Source organism: Lissotriton helveticus, chromosome 1_1, assembly GCF_964261635.1.
Source record: "Lissotriton helveticus chromosome 1_1, aLisHel1.1, whole genome shotgun sequence".
NCBI lineage: Eukaryota > Metazoa > Chordata > Amphibia > Caudata > Salamandridae > Lissotriton > Lissotriton helveticus.
In genome coordinates this window covers 1,778,762,828-1,778,780,002 of record NC_136057.1, presented here as the reverse complement: position 1 = coordinate 1,778,780,002, position 17,175 = coordinate 1,778,762,828, and the positions used below count along the sequence as shown (strand labels likewise).

At 47.1% G+C, this 17,175-nt stretch overlaps 1 protein-coding gene across 8 annotated transcripts in view; it reads right to left on the bottom strand.

The window, feature by feature from the left end:
* ATF7IP (activating transcription factor 7 interacting protein) overlaps positions 1-17,175 on the bottom strand; it is an 815,446-nt gene that overhangs the window by 147,573 nt on the left and 650,698 nt on the right. For all 8 annotated transcript variants that reach the window (XM_078640236.1, XM_078640253.1, XM_078640244.1 and 5 more), the window contains 2 exons: positions 4,461-4,616; positions 3,343-3,534 (listed from right to left, as the gene is read on the bottom strand). In XM_078640236.1, coding sequence (XP_078496362.1) covers positions 3,343-3,534; positions 4,461-4,616 — 348 coding nt within the window. The remainder of the gene's footprint in view (positions 1-3,342; positions 3,535-4,460; positions 4,617-17,175) is intronic.

The following is a 17,175-nucleotide window of genomic DNA, read 5'->3' as shown; positions in this document are numbered from 1 at the left end:
CAGTGGCTCCGGGGCTGGCGCCACAGGTGGTGCCGCCGGGCCAACAGGATCTGGACACAAGACCGCGGGGCCCGCAGGCGACGCGGTGGGAGCCCGAGGCCTAAACAGGCAGTCCATGGCAGCAAGAAACTCTTGCACCTGTTCGGGAGTCAGATGGACCTGTGTATAGCGGGTAGGCCGCGAGACTCCCAGGCTCCGGAGGAGCCGCAGGCGTGGAGCCCCTGTCCCCCATGTCCGCCTCCGGGAAGCGACAGGGGGACGTCGGAGAGCGGACGCGCTTCTTTGACTTCTTTTTTGGCGTCGCTTACCGGAATCTGAAGGCGAAGACTTAGAGTCTGAGGACGACGGCGCCGGTCCAGCGAGCGGTCCCCCGAACAGCCCCTAGACCCAGAGCCTTTGGGGCCAGGGCACGGCAATCCCGACAATCCCTGGGGGTCATGTTCCAGGCAGTAGAGGCAGACATCATGGGATTCCGCCACCGACATATTACGGTGGCACGACCCACAAGACGTAAAGCCGGGCATCGCTAAGTGCACCAGGCGACAAGAAAAGGAGACAAAAAAGTCGTAAAAAAATGACTGAGGTACGTGCTCAATCCAGATCTGCGCTTTCGGCGCGGAACTGACATCAGCGCACATGGGTGGTGCCTAAGTACTCTCCTTGACGTCATCTCTGTGCCTACGACGGACGAGGAGCCACAGGATGCCACCTACTGGCGTGCAGAGGCACTGCTGAGCAGAAAATCTTTCCGGATCCAGCCTGATGCCTAGGGATATTCTAAGGTAAGGAATCTATCACTAACGTGTCTCTTTCAGATTAACTTGTTACCACTCGCTCAACAGCAACCTCATTCAGAAAGACGCAATCCGATAAAACAAAACAGCAGCCATTGAGGGCCAGAGTACTCTTTAGTCCTGAACACATTTCAAAGGTTCTCTTTGAACACCGGAGCTTGGTGTGAATGTTTTCGTGGGTAGCAGACCTCAGCAGTAACATCCGTCGTCTTAGCAGACAAAGGGACACGTTTGTGTCTGCGTGATTACAGCTTGGAATGTGGCGGCTTACAAATCCTGGAGTCAGGCTGGCCCTGCCCAGAGGCGCGCTGTCTGCTCGAAGCCACACTCCTGCTTTGTCTGGGGCAGTCTGTCACGTAGCGAACAGTCTCTCATGCAGCACTGCGATTATCGGTACCATCACAATGCAGGTCATAAACACGCAACCGGGAACAAGCAATAAAGAAAGAAACAGCGCTACACTTCTTTTATGTTGAGATTCACTCTGATATTTCCTTAGAACAGGCGCTACATTATGCATAACTTGACTAAGACAAGGGCGGAAGCGCCTACCTGTGCACGCGACCACCATCTGTTTCCAATTAACGCGACCACAATAATTGAAAACAGATGGTGCAGCTGCTCGCCCCCGTAAGGTGTATGCCATACATGCACCAGCGCACATTAGAAACATTGCAGTACATGCACGAGTTTCCCAAAAAGTACAGACTGATTCCAAGAGGTCACTCCTAAGCAGCGCTTGCGTTCGGATTAGGCTCGACCTAAAAAGTGGGGGCAACCGTACAGAGAGGGGACTTTCTCATATCATCTTTCCAATTGACTCCTCTGTCTTTTGTAAATGGTGACTTTGGATTAGTGAAAAGACTTAATAGTCCCTCCTTAGTACCTCCCGCTCTTCTGTTACCTACCATGAGGACAGCTCCCCTTACATGTCCTTACTCTCTAGGTTTCATTAACAGTTAATGAGCACTATTTAGTTAATTAATGTCTTGCTGAAGAAGACACGACGTGCCACGTGCTCTCTGGCTTTTGCAACCTGCCCTGGTTTGTAGCTGCTGTATGAGGCAGTAAAAGAAACAGGTGGCTACTGCATTTCTTTTCCATTTACGTTTGTAGCAATTGCGGCATGCTTAAGATTTAAATATCTGAAGCTAAAGCACAGAGTGACGCGATTGCTGTAAAAGCAAATAAACAGACAAAAAAGGCAGGCAGCCACAGCATTTCTTCGGTGTTCGGCAAATGCCAATAAAGCAAATAAATACATAAAAGTTGGGAGGCCGCCTCTAAATTCTTGTTACTTATACCTTTGAAAATGGCGGCCGCCAGTCCTTATTTTCTATTTATTTACTTTTCAGGCATTGACAGCACAGCACGCTTTTGCTTTAAACGTATCAAATTAAAGCGAGCCACAATGCAAATGCTACAAAACACACACAAAACATGCTCCCACTTAATGCTCACTTTAAATGTATTCACTTTGAACATGGCAGCCGCACGCCATTCATTTCTATTGATTTTTTCCTTTAATAGCATTAGGGATGCGGCATGTAATTCAATTCCCTTATTAGGTCTCAAGAAATGGGTGCAGTTCCACAGGCTGTTACTGGGTGTCCCTGTGGAGTTTAATAAACCAAATGAAAACGTATACTCAGCAGCCATCTTTCTATTTATCGTTCTAATAAGATTGCAGTACCTTATGTGGCTAATAGAGGTCCATTTACAACTACACAGGGACACCTAGTAACAACCTCTGGTAATGCAAACGTACCTTCATTCATTCATTTTCCTTTATTATTACTTATGCTACTGTTGGAATAAATATACATGTATATTTGTTTTATAAAGGACAAAAATTAGCATTTGCAATGCCAATAGTTCAAAGTTTCACTAATGCGAGACCTATTGCACTGCGTATGCTTGTTCTTCAGAAGCCTTGGGAGACTGAGATCTGACTCTAGTGCACAAACTGCATCAAGATATATGATTGTTGCTGTCATGAGCAAGAAACAGCTAGGCTGTGCACTTCTTGATGGCTTAAGGATTCACAATGTGACAAAGGTCTCAGGACCGCGACTCATGCTTCAAGCCCAAACACCACAACCAAACTTTGTGCTCATCAGAACTGTGACACGTTTTGAAGTCAGACTTTTCAGGCAGCGACATTCACAAGTACTGCACTGAAATTAGTAAGTAATTCTGTGAGGACAATGTTGAAAGATGAGCTCAGGATCCCCGAAGTGTGTGAAAAAAAGTGAACCAACATTGACGATTCAAGGTGGGCGCTTCATGGTTCCAGCAACATTACCAGGGCAGCGCTTCTGGCAAAGAGAGACAGTCAGACGTCCCCTACTGGTGCAGATAAGCTATGAAACCATTTGGATCCAAACTTGTACCTCGGGATATTCAAGATGTGAGGAATGAACAGGTGTGGAATCTACAGGTATAAGAGTCCACCAGAAGTGCACAGGTGTTTTTCCACATGCAAGTTTACTGAAAGGAGGACTATTCTTATCAGGGTTAGAGACGTTTAAGAATAGAGAAGGCTTACCGCCGGTTTGCGGACTGATCTGCCGTAAGCCCTGAGCAGGGCCCTGCATGACTGCACTTCGCACAGGAGTTTGAATTGGGGTACTTGGAAGAGTAGTGTAGAGCACTTGATGACTGGTTGGGGTCCGGGGTCCAGAGAGCCGTGGTATGGCCTGCGTCATTGGGCGATGGTTTACATTTACAGTAGTTTGACCTGAAAAACAAGTAAATGCCATGAGATACATTTGGCAGTGGAGTTTAGGAAATTGCATATATTAAGAAGTGTATGATACGGAGAAGAAAACAAACAGAATGTTTTCTACTTTATTGATTCGGTCAGGAACCAAAGACATGAGAGCCAAATTTTGGTGACTATCCTTAACTGACAAGACACTACTCAAAAGTCGACCAAACACAAAAATCTACTCATTGGTGACTTTCTATAAGTGGAAAACAAAGTCATAATAGCTTAATTTTTATTGTGGTCCACTAGTAAAAAAAAAAAAAAAAAAAAAAAATGTATACTAAATTGCATTTGAGGTTTGAATTCCAAGTTTTTAATGTTCTCTTCATCACATTCTTCAATTGTATAATGAAGCGATGAGCGCTGTAGTAATGTAAAACCCCTGTAAGAACAGATTTAATCACATCTGACAATGTATGCACAACACAATTGCACAGAAAGAGGTATGAAAGCTGACAAATACATGTAAATATAAGCTATCCTCTGACCCCCCCGCCCCCTTATTTTTTAAAATGGAGTCAATGATTCCTATGCCCTTGATAAATGAAGCCTGGGGCAATTGGAAGTTGATTTGGCAATTTAAACCAAACTGATCGACAATTTGAGGCTTCTTTTGCAGAGTTTATAACATCAATAATATATCAAAGTCACCAGAAGCACTACAGATGACACTCATACTCTTGCTTCACGGGAAACCGACAATGCACACACATGAAGCAGGAATGCCCTCAATCTTAATCTGCTTTGAAAGGATTTCCATGATGGTACACTTGTTCACCTTTCCTGGACCACAGACTTGCTTCCAATACAGCCGAATAATATAATTCAATGTTAGCAAACACAGGAACATAGAAGTCTCACCTTTGGACACACACACCCACCCTGCTGAACCTTACCTGTAGGGAGCACATGAATTGTTGTCTGTGTAGGCATGCCTGCTGCCATTGAATTCTGTTGCACAAGGTTTGTCTGCTGTGGCTGCGATGGACGCGGGAGGATCTGAGCAGGTTGATTAATTCCAGATGTGATGATTGGAATTTGTTTGCGGGTATCTGAAAGAATGCAAGAATAGCTCAAAGGTCATTCATAAGCACAATAGGAAACAAAATTTGAGAAGAAAAAAGTACTATTTGAGATCCTGATTGTCCATCATAGGAATCTTTGCTAAATTCATGTACTGTGAACAGACCTAACTCCATGAGGGGAAACAGTCTTTACTCCGTGGCTCAAACCATGCTGTGCCTTTACAACGTGGTTTGAACAACAAATAAATCTTTATAACACGTTAATTTACCCTGCAAATGTGTGAGAGTGACTTGCCTTAAGGGAAGCGTTGTTGGATTGATGTTGGACTTTATAAGTCCGACACTTTCCCTACTATTGCACAGACTGGAGTTGGAAAAGTAAATTAAACTGTTCAAACTCCAACGCCTCCCTAAGGCAAGTCATTGTGACGACTTGTGATGTAATGGAAAGCGTTGTAAAGACGCGTTCAGGGTTTGGACCAATTTGTAAAGGCAATTGGAAAAAATGCCTGTGTGGTTCCAACATACATCACTCCATGAGGGATCCCTTTTTACAAGACAAATCTGTTTAAAACTTTGTTTTAAAGTAATTATGCTTACATTAACAAATACATTTTACCTTTTTATTTGAACTGAGGCTGTTTTCGTATTAAACATATTTTTTTATTTAATGACTTTACATGCATAAAAACCTAAAACATTTTAAATAATCAACATTCCTTTTTTAAAGAATAAAGGTGGAAAACAATTAAAGCTAAAGGAGCAGATAAGTACAACGCTCTTTGGTTCTGAAATTATAAAAAAAATATGCACTGTGCCTGTAAGGCTACAGGCAGATTCAGCTATCCGAGAAGGTCCACCTGGCAATTTGGAAATGGGGTGTGCGTGAGAGAATGGTTTCTGTGTAAAGGTATTATTTATTGCTTTATACGTTTATAATACACAGTAACTGTCAAAAAAAAAAATCCACTAAAATCTAGATTTAAAAAATTTAATATTTCAAATTAATAAGAGATACAGAGTTAGAGTGGCTCTTTCTAAAAACCAAAATGCTCGTTAATCACAGCAACTCAAAATCTCAAATGATCATGCTTACCTTATTGGTTCAAACGTTTGCCCACACTTTAGTCTTTTTCTGTTACTTTCAGTGTGCTTACTAATGCTATTTCACAAAAGCATTTTTATACACTTAGCTACTTACTATTAATACTAAATGTATCATCTATTTTATACATTATGCCTTAAAAACATATAAAGTTTTACCTGCGGGACATATAAGATTGGACTGATGCAGATTATGTGTTAAATATTTTCCATCCCATTGGAACAAAATCTACAACATCTGGAGGTTCCATTAAGTTTCAAAATGAGCAGCCTGGTAACATGGCAGGCGATATACGGTGTAACTAAATATTATTTATCAGTCATGACTGTTAGATTGGACTCCATGTACCATTGCCTACACGCAGAGAAGGAATGTATGGTACAAATTATATTTCAAGTGTTCCTGCACATCATGTAACAGTAAAATATCCCTTTCTAATTTCTTCAGAAATTATTTACAAGAGGGCAGCAATTTTTCTACCTCCAACGTTTAACCTTTGGAGTCTTCATTTCATCTTTATATATTGACAATTAGTTGTATGTATATCTGAACGTATTCTAATTTCACATTCCAGCACTGCCTTAGGGTCCCTAGTTCTGATTTGACATGCTGCATAAGATCAATCCACATTTGCCTAATTAAAGGTGTTACGTTATATCAAAATTTAAACAGCACATGGCTGCCCCCAACAGAGCTTTAAGACGCTCATGAGTTTGGCTACAGTACATACATGATTAAAAAAGCCACGTCTTGAGATGCTTCTGAAAGATATCTTCATTTTGTCTTTGGGGTAGATACAGTGGCAAAGTGTTTCATAGTTTAAGCACCAGGTATTTGAAGGAGCAAAGCCCCCTAATTTACTTGATTGATTCTGGGGACTTGGGCTAACTTTAGACTGGCTGATCTTAAAGTCCTGGACGAAATGTAGGTAATAAGGTGCCTCAGATAATGGGGCCCTAAATTAGCAAAAGCACAATAAGGCAAAGCAAAAAGCCTTACACGCTTGCCCAACAGCAGCCAATGTAGATTCGGATCATAGGGTGGTATAGACCGATGAAGGGAAAATGACAAAGCGCATGAGGCTGCTTTTTGAATTATATAAAATCTCTTCAACGTTGCCTGTTTAATACCCAGATATAAAACCTTTCCATAGTCCAGGTGCGATGTTATAAGGGCGTTGACTACAGTTTTCTACAACTGAGTCAGGAGTGCCCAGGGTATGTTCTTTAAGCATCTGTAGGAAGCTGGCTCTGTATATACTATACCAACGTAAGGCATAGTGTGCACAAAGTCCAGCAGAACCCCAAAAGGTAAGCAGAGATAAAAGTAGATAATACCTTACGCAATGTGAGCGAGCAGTAAGGATTTATCAGAGGGTAGTCTTAAGCATAAAGGGCTAGATGTAGGTAAATGATATTTACCGATTCATAAATACCGAATTTTACCGATTCGGTAACTATGAATCGGTAAATATTAAGGGGGGAGATGTAGGTATTTACAGATGTGGAAATACCGAATCGTTAAAATTCGGTATTTACCGATTCGGTAAATACCGAATCAGTATTTCCTATTGATTCCTATGGGCTCTGAAGCCTATAGGAATCAATGGGAAATACTGATTCGGTAATTACCGAATCTGTAAATACCGATTCCAGCAAGGGTGCAGGGGGTGTCACTTTGACACCCCAAAAATAGGCATGTGCGCCATGTGGCACACAGACATGCCCTAAGGGCATGTCTGTGTGTCACATGGCACAGGTGTGACACACAGATGTGCATGCACACCTGGATTCGGTATTTTACCACCCAATTGGATTGGGTGGTAAAATACCGATTCTTAAAGCCCTGTGGCACTCTGACATGTGCCAGCTACATCTGCATTTACAGAATCGGTATTTTACCAAGTCTGTATTTACCGATTCGGTAAATACAGAATCGGTAAAATACCGATTCTGTAAATGCATGCCCTACATCTGAAAACCCTAATACCGGTCGGAAACGGCCAAAATCGGCCGTTTCCGACCGGTATTAGGGCTCCTACATCCAGCCCTTAGTGTACACACTCAGGCAAGAAATTACTTCACACACTCAAAGACTGAACTCAGACCAACTTGTTTGAATACAAATATTATGTAGTTGTATTTTATTTTCTAGAACTAAGCCAGGCCTGGTACAGGTAAGTATAATACTACTTTGCAAGAATTACGCAGTTTAAATACAGTTTAAATGCAGTTGGATGCAATTAGATTGGTTACAGTTAAGTCATTTGTTTGTATAGCAGTTTGAATAACTTTAAGTTACTTTCCAGATTACTTTTGAAGTTACTTTTTCTACTTAGTGTGATACGCCTAGATATCACACTGGGACATTTCCTAGAGAAATGGTAAGCAAATCAGTTTTTGTATATTTGCAGTTTCTTAGAGTCTCCTACAAACCAACTCCACACTTACAACAATTTTCACAAGCAAGCAGTTCAATGCAGTCCTATGGGAGAAAACAATGTTATTGACTTAACAGCAAGTACTTAAGTTTGGGAGTTGGTTTTCTGGGGTTAGGACTGGATTCTCTCAGGGTCGAGGATGCACTCTCAGCAGCATCAGGGCGGCCGGGTATAGAGTGCTGAGGCCCAAAGTATCGAATGGGAAACAGGGGGCCTCCGGTTGGTGGGTGCTCACAGGCAGGGCTTAAGGTTGTGGAAGCAAAGCTCCTGGATTTTGGCTCAGGGCACAGGGGGATCCGAGTTAGCACACAAGGTGCACGCTCAGCGGTGCAGTGGCGGCCGGGTGCAGGGTGCTGTTTTGGCGTTGGGTGCCCTGTTGTTTTCAATGGGGATTGCCGGTTTTGCTTTTTAGCTGAAGGCTCGATCCAGGAAGTCTTCCAGGAGGAACCAACATCTGGGCAGGTAAGTTGTAGGTCTCTGGGACGTAGGTGTACCTCAGGTCCTCTTCTCCAGGTTGCAGGGCGGCTGGATACAGGAGTATCTTTTGAGGTTGGATTTCCCCTTACTGGGCCACTCGTGGTTGGGGGTGCCCTGGGGTCTCTGTGCAGAGGCTGCAGGCGACGTCGGGAGTCCTGGAGGGGTCAACCCACGCTGGACTCTGAAGTGCTGGGGGACCTTGCTGGGACCGGTAGGCCACTCGGACTTGGGCCGTAGGCGTTGGGTGCAGTGGTATTACCAGGTGTCGTGTTTCTTTGTCCTCAGCAGGCTCGGAGTCTTTCTTGGGAGTTTCTTTTGACCAGAGCTGCTGTTCACAGGAGATTGGTCTTTGATGAAGGCAGTCAGTCCTCCCAGGGGTGCTGGAGGTCGCTGGCTGCAGGACAAGGCGACTTTTGGCGCAGGATCTCTGGAAACTGCAGATGGCTGCTAGGGCTGGGGTCAAGTAAGTTCTTCTCTGCAGTTTTCTCTGCTTGGCGTCTTCTTTCTTCCTTCCTTGAAAGTTGCTGGAATATGTCTTCTTGGTTCAGGGCTGCCCCCTAAATACTGTATTTAGGGGGCGTTTTAGGGGTCTCGAGGTCAGTAGCCAATGGGCTACTAACCTTAAAGTGACAACACCCTTAGTGTGTTCACCTCATGTGGGGGAGTGGGCACAATCCCTAATCCTGATTGAACAGTGCCTGCCATCTGCAAAATGACGGATACTGAAGAGCGGGCTTCACCTCACCTCCCCCACCTGAGGGGTTGGGTTGGCAGAGGTGGGCACACCTTCTGGGCCGTTTCTAATTTTTCCCGCCTGTCTTCCAGCAGAAAAGAAGGGGAGACAGGAAGGGGGCCTGCTCTTGATAGCAGGAGAGGCTGGGGGTCGCGTTACAAAGGCAGCTAGGCCATTGAAGCTTCCCTGCCAGAGGGCTCTTCCTGACCTGGGGGAGAGGTGTGAACACCTCTTCCCAGGAAAGGATTTGTTTCTGGGCTCAGGGACCGAAGTCTCCCACCCTAGGAGTCTAGAAACATGTCTTGTGGTGGCAAGCTGGTGTTTACCGGTCAGGGAACCCACAAGCCTGGCCGTTTTTCAGGGGGCATCTCTAAGATACCCTCTGAGTGAATGGTATAATAAATCCCACACTAGCATTAGTGTGGGATTATTATGCTAAGACGTTTGCTACTAAACTTCCCAGAATGTAAAGCCATTATGGTGCTGTGGAGCTCGTAATGACAAACTCCCAGACCATTTACTCTTTATGACTTTACTGCCCTTATAATGTCTAATGCAACTGTACCCTCACCAGTGGTACAGTGCACACAGCTAGAGGGGTGTCTTACCTAAACCATAGGCAGTGGGTTGCAGGTATGCAGACAGAAATTTGTGCCATGTCTACTCTTCACTAGTATCTGCACCGAAACACACAGCTTGCAATAGCAGTGAGTGTGTGTTCAGGTATAGGACCTCTAAGGGTGGCACAATATGTACTGCAACCCTTTTAGGCCTTTCCTAGTCACAGTTCCCTTGGCAACCATGGTACCTTTTACAAGGGAACCTGATTGGCAGGAACCCAAGGCACAAAGTCAAAGTGCATCAGAAATCTGGCAAAAAGTGTGTGTGTGTGGGAGGTGGGGGTGAGGGGGGAGAAGAACTGCAACAGAAACCCAGCGTCCTACAGCATCTTAAAATGGCAAAGGAACACGTAGACATCGCTCTTATCTCACATTCCAAAGTTAGCTTACAATCATGATTTCATGAGGTGGCCAATAAAGCCTACTCATAACCCTATTTCACTTTGTGGTGGATCTACATGTAACTGCAAACATTTCTGGGTTGACTGAACATCTATTCAGTCCACCGAGTACTACTGGATCCAAAACATGCAGGTGCACCATACTGAAAAATGAATATGCTACTTACCAGTATGCATCTGTTCTTGGCATGTAGGGCTGCTGACATTCATATCTATAGCATAGATCGCCGACTAGTGTTGGGTCCGGATGATTGCACATTGTTGTCCTGGAATAGTCTTCGAAGTATCACGAGATAGGTGGCTCCTCCCCTGGACTACAGTGCGCATGGGCATCGACTCCATCCTCAGATTGTTTTTAGCCATTGTGGCGAAGATGGAGTGTAATAGTGAAAGCGATGGCCATGTCGAAGAGTAAATGCAAGAAAAGTCTGCAGCCGCTACAGGCGCCGGGGAGGAGGGCGGGCGATATAAATGTCAGCAGCCCTACATGCCAAGAACAGATGCATACTGGTAAGTAGCATATTCAGTTCGAGGCATGTGGGCTGCTGAATTCATATCTATAGCATAGAATACATAGCAGTCCCTCCATTAACGGCGGCCGCCTGTGCCAGCTGCAGAAGTCTGAAATAGTGTCTTAAGAACAGCCTGCCCCACATCGGCCTGCTGCTTGGAGTGCACGTCTACACAGTAATGTTTAGTAAAGGTATGTGGTGTAGACCATGTGGCTGCTCTACAAATATCTTCCAAAGGGATATTACCAAGGAAAGCCATAGAGGCCCCCAACTTACGGGTGGAGTGGGCCCTGGGGGGGACCGTTAAAGTGCGCTTAGCCTTGTGATAGCAAATCTGAATACACTTAACGATCCACCTGGCTATACCTGCTTTGGAGATGGGGTTGCCCTTGTGCTGTGCTGAGAAGGCAACAAAAAGCTGTTGTGTCTTTCTAAAGTCTTTGGTTCTGTCAATGTAGTACATTAACGCTCTTTTGACATCAAGCGTGTGGAGCATTCTTTCTGCCACTGTCTCAGGGTTCTGAAAGAATGCGGGCAGTTCGATGGTTTGATTAACATGAAACTGCGACACCACCTTAGGAAGGAACTTGGGGTTAGTGCGCAGCACCACCCTGTTAGAATGAATTTGGATAAATGTCTCTTGTACCGTGAGCGCCTGTAGCTCACTAACACGCCATAAAGACGTGATGGCAATGAGAAAAGCCACTTTCCACGTTAAGAACTGAATCTCACATGAATGTAGAGGCTCAAAAGGTGGGCCCATCAATCTGGTGAGGACCACATTGAGGTTCCACACAGGAGCTGGCGGGGTCCTAGGAGGAATGACCCGCTTCAGCCCTTCTAGAAAAGCTTTAATGGCAGGCACCCTGAAAACAGAGAGATGCTGCCTGTTTTGAAGATAAGCCGCTATGGCGGATAAGTGTATCCGAATGGAAGCATATGCTAGATTGCATTTGTAAAGATGTAACAAATAGCAGATGATATCAGGAATGGTCGCATCTAGTGGGTTGACATTGTGTTCAGTACAGTAAATGACAAAACGCTTCCATTTTGCTTCATAGCAAGCTCTGGTAGTGGGCTTCCTTGCCTCCCGGATGATGTCCATGCATTCAGGAGGCAAATCAAGGTAGCCAAACTCTAAGACCTCAGGAGCCAGATCGCCAGGTTGAGCTGTTGCGGATCTGGATGCTGAATGTCGCCATGGTTCTGCGTCAAGAGCCTGGGCGTGAGGCGCAGCCTTTGATGCGGTACCACGGAGAGTTCTAGAAACGCGGTGTACCATGGTTGGCGTGCCCACGTTGGAGCAACCAGGATGAGCGTCATCGAGTGTTGCTTCAGCTTTCTTGCCACCAGCGGTATGAGAGGTGCTGGGGGAAAAGCGTACGCAAATCTGCCTGACCAGTTCATCCATAACGCATTGCCCTGCGACTGGGTGAGGGAACCTGGTGGCAAAGCTTTGGCATTTTGCGCTTTCCCTTGTGGCAAACAGGTCTATCTCTGGATGACCCCACTGCTGGAAGTACGGGCGGAGTACAGATGGATGTAACTCCCACTCGTGCATCTGATGGCTGTACCTGCTGAGCAGATCCGCCATCTGATTGTCCTTGCCCGGGAGGTGTTCCGCCATGAGGAAGATGTTCCTCTGAATGGCCCACTTCCACATGCTCTGAGCCAGATGAGACAACTGTGGAGAGTGTGTACCTCCCTGCTTCTGGATGTAGTACATGGCCGTCATGTTGTCCGTCCGGATCAACACGACCTTGTTGCACAGATGTACTTTGAAGGACTTGAGCGCCATGAAGATTGCCATCAGTTCTAGATAGTTGATGTGCATCTTCTTCTGCTGCGTAGTCCATAGTCCCTGCACCGTGTAGTGGAGCACATGAGCCCCCCATCCCTGGAGAGATGCGTCCGTCGTCAGTGTAATCTGTGGCACAGGCTCTTGGAACGGTCGGCCCTTGCAAAGGTTGTGTGGATTCCACTAATGCAGAGAGCTGTATGCCCGACCGGTCACCAACACTAGGTCGTTCAACTGTCCTTGAGCCTGAGTCCACTGATGTGCCAAGCATTCTTGGAGCGGACGCATATGCAACCTCGCGTGCGGGACTATGAAGATGCAGGAGGCCATCATGCCTATCAACTGCATGAACACTCGTGCTGGAAGGGAGTGTTGCGGCCTGAACTTCTGGATGAGCGACTGGATGTTGTCGATCCTCACTGAATTCGGCTGAGCCGTGGCTGCCAGAGTATCTATCGTCGCGCCCAGATACTGCCGCACATGTGCTGGCTGAAGGTGCAACTTCGGATAGTTTAGTGAGAAGCCCAGACCGTGAAGGAGATGAATGGTGTGGGACATGTCGGCGGCGCACTGCTGGGCTGACTTTGCTTGAACAAGCCAGTCGTCCAGATAAGGATAGACGTGGACGTTTTGTCTCCTGAGGTGCGCCGCCACCGTAGCCAGACATTTCGTGAACACCCTGCGGGCTGTGGTCACCCCGAAAGGAAGGACCTTGAATTGGTAATGCCTGTTCTGGATGGTGAACCTGAGGTTTTTCCTGTGGGAGGGATGGAGTGGGATGTGAAAGTAAGCATCCTTGAGATCCAAGGTTGCGAGGAAGTCTCCCTGATTTAACAATGGAAGAACCTGCTGCAGTGTTAGCATGTGGAAGTGTTCGGAGAGAATGTACTGGTTTAGGGGCCTCAGGTCCAGAATAGGTCTGAGGGACCCGTCTTTCTTTGGGATTAAGAAGTACAGGGAGTACACCCCTGTGCCTTCTTCCTCCACTGGCACGCGCTCTATCGCGCCTTTTTGCAGCATGACAAGAACCTCCTGCTGCAATAAGTGCAAATGCTCCGCTGACATAGGACGGTGCTTTGGTGGTAAGTTGGGTGGAGTGGACGTGAGCTCCAAACAATAGCCGAACTGGATAAGTTTCCTGACCCACCTGTCTGTGGTGATGGATTTCCAGACTGGCAGGAACTGCTGGAGTCTCCCCCCGACAGGTGTTGGATGGTCGGGGGGCAGTGACAGGGAGTCACTGTTTGTTGGTGGCAGAGGAACGGGAGTTGTTGTTGCCCCTGCCTCTGCCTTTGGTGCTGTTGCCCCGATATCCTCCTCTACTCTGCTTAGTGTACGAGGATTGCGCCCCACCTTTATTGAACTGTGTCTGCTGTGACATCTGCCCTCTGTTAACACCTCGATTGCCTGAGCGACGAAAAGTGTTTCCTCGAAACTGTTGGGATTGGAGAGCTCCCATGGACTTGGCAGTCTCCGTATCTTTCTTGATCTTTTCCAGGGTGGTATCCACCTCTGGACCAAATAACCTGTCAGGGTTCACCGGCTGGTTAAGGATGGTAGTTTGGATTTCTGGCTTAAAACCGGAGATTCTGAGCCATGCCTGCCGTCTAAGCATTACACTGGTATTTATTGCTCTGGCGGCAGTGTCCGCAACGTCTAGGGCGCACTTAATGGAAGCGTTAGTGATGAGCTTCCCTTCTTGGATAAGCATCTCCCTGTGAGAAGTTGGCCTGATATATAATGTTCACTATTCTAGTGAGCACTCTGTATCAGTCCAAACAACCCTTATTGGTGATTGGTTGTAAGTCAACCTTATAGACCAGCTATCCTAGTAGCATGGATACGAGCAGTCTAAGGCTAAGACTCTAGAGGGCGTGTTAAGCCAGCTGTTTTACCATCACATTACCCCATGAACACCAAGTGAAAGGACACCACACAAGTTGTTATGAAAATAAACAGATATTTATTTATAACAAGTCTACCCTGAACTCTTTATGAGTCAGGGAGCTAAGCACACAACAAAACTCTTACGAAAATACTTTAAGTCGCACAATTTACACAAATGCCCGAGGGGCACGAAAAACCATATATTACAAAAGTGGAATGCGAATTACTAGCAGGTAAGTAACTATTCTCATAGACTTTAGAAACGCTAGGCCTACAATACTAAACCCTTAGATTAGTAGCAGGAGGCCTGTGGACGTCGTGTGCAGAGTGGGAACTCTCACGCGTAAGGCGGGAAAAAGTCTATGGAGGCTAGCAAAGACAAAGTTACTGTTCTCGGGCGAACCCGACTAGGTGGGTCGAAAACAAGAGTGGATCCGAACACTTAGAGTGTTGGACTATGCTGAAGCACCGGAGTACTTGGTTTACCTAGCCCAGGGGCTGCGGCTGCATAGGGTTCAAGTTGCGTCGGAAACCCTCGTTGAAGATCCAGGAGCCTGAAGAAAGAAGTTGCTGGCAGGCGGCCAGTTAAGGAGTTCGTGGTGATCCAAGCCTGGATCAGGGAAGAAGAAACCTGTAAGCAGAGGGGACCAAGTTCTGAATCACTAGCCAGTGATTTGAGTGGGCACCAGGATGGCACCGGACGAAGTCACCTCAGCCAGGTGAGTGGGCGCTGCTGGGCTCTGCAGTCTCTCGGACCAGGAGGCGTTGTCGGCAACCAGGATGGAGGTGCGAGCTGTCCCACGAAGGTTCTTGCTGTCGACGTCGCTGGACCCAGGATTGGGCAACAAGTCTTGGCAAATGCAAGGCCCACGCGGTGGACCTAAAATGGCGTCTTGAGTGGACCAGGAGGGTCCAGGGTGCTCCTCTTTTGGAGGGGAGCAAGGGCTAGTCTGGAGCAACCAGACCAGCAGTGGTTGTCGCTGTGGAGCGTCGTGAGAGGGCCACTAGCCAACGGGCAAGCGACCTGGACAACGCGGTGAGCAGCGAAGAGCAGAAGGGCCCCACGCAGATCTCGTGGATGCAGTGGGGCTGAACTTCGGTGCTGGAGCTGCTCAGGGTCAGGGCTTCTCTTACCCCACAGCACTCAGTCGAGGGTCACTCGGTGGTCGTGCTGGACAAGCGTCGTGCAGTTCTGAAGATGGCCGGTCCCTCGAGGTCTCGTCGCACCCACGGATCACAGCTGGGCTGATGATGTAGGTTGAGGTCAGAGGTGCCAGGGAAGCCGGTTCTCGTCGTGCTGGAGCAGTCTTGATCCGGAGGAGAGACTGGCAACAAACCGCGATGCTTGGTTGGTGCCTGCTGCTGCAGGGTGACTACTCCTTAGTCACAAGGGAGAATCTTGGGAAGAACTCTTGAGTTCCTTTCGTGGAAAGTAGTTTCAGGATTCAAAGATGATCTGATTTGAAAGGGGGCCAGTTCCTACCTTTATCCTGCAAAAAGGGGCTGGCACGCGACTAAGTCCTGCCCTATGGGTGGGACTAGGAGGGGGGTGGTTACACCCCTCTCCTTTGGCGGGCTTTCCCCAGATCAGGGGCTGGAGTGCCCCTGGAACTGGTTCCAGCCGGCCTATGCACAGTGAGCACGGGGGTGCCACTTGCAGTCACCTTCCTCTAAAGCCCTGCCTACCTAGGATACACAAAATCCTGTCTGGGACGGTGCTGGCACCGCCCCTGGCAGGAAACCCTTTGTCCTTGCCTCCTGGGCTGGGAGGACTCCCAGCAGCAGGAGGGCAGACTTGTGTCTCGGTGGCAGCATCCATTTTGTGGAGCTAAGGCTATGTCTGACTTTAACCGGGGTTACAGGTTACATACATGTCGTGTCCCTCTAGAAGGGTGGAATGCTAACCCCGTCGCCAGAATTGGCGAGGGGTTAGTATTCCAATTCGTATGACACCTTACTCGACATGTTTTGATAAAGCGATACCAGAGTTGGCACATAACCGCGAGGATTATAATGCACTTAAGAGTATATGGTATGCGATATCATGGAAACGGCTAAGGGATGGATCCCGAAAGCCGCAGACAGGCTCAGCTCATGCCAGAGCACTATCTCACACGATTCCAAGCACTCTGCCTTCAGGATTGTCAAGGCCTGCCATAGGAGTGACTGATAGGAGATCTGTGTGTCCATTTAGGTTTAGATATAGGAATACTATATCTACAGCAGAGGGTGAGTACACCACTCTGCCCCAGCTGTCAAGCAGCCAGTTGTGTCTGATTTAGTTAGTCAGCCCAGGGGTGGCATAATACATGCTGCAGCCCCTGGGAGACTTCTGGGTGCACCTCAGCCCTGGGTACAGGGACTTGGAGAGGGCCCAGTGCCAATTCAGTGCCTGGGTACAATTTGGAGTGGAGAGAACAGCTAGGCTGTGGGTCTGATTAGCAGGCCCACAGCCAGGGAAAGTCGTAAACCAGTGAAGCAAAAAGCAAAAATCTGGGTGATCATAGGATTGCAGACCCTACTCTCCTACACTCCCCAGCCTCTTTTTATTGGTCTGGTAGATGTTGTAATAGGGTCTCTAGTGTGTCGTAGTGTGCCCTGTCGTAACGTGCC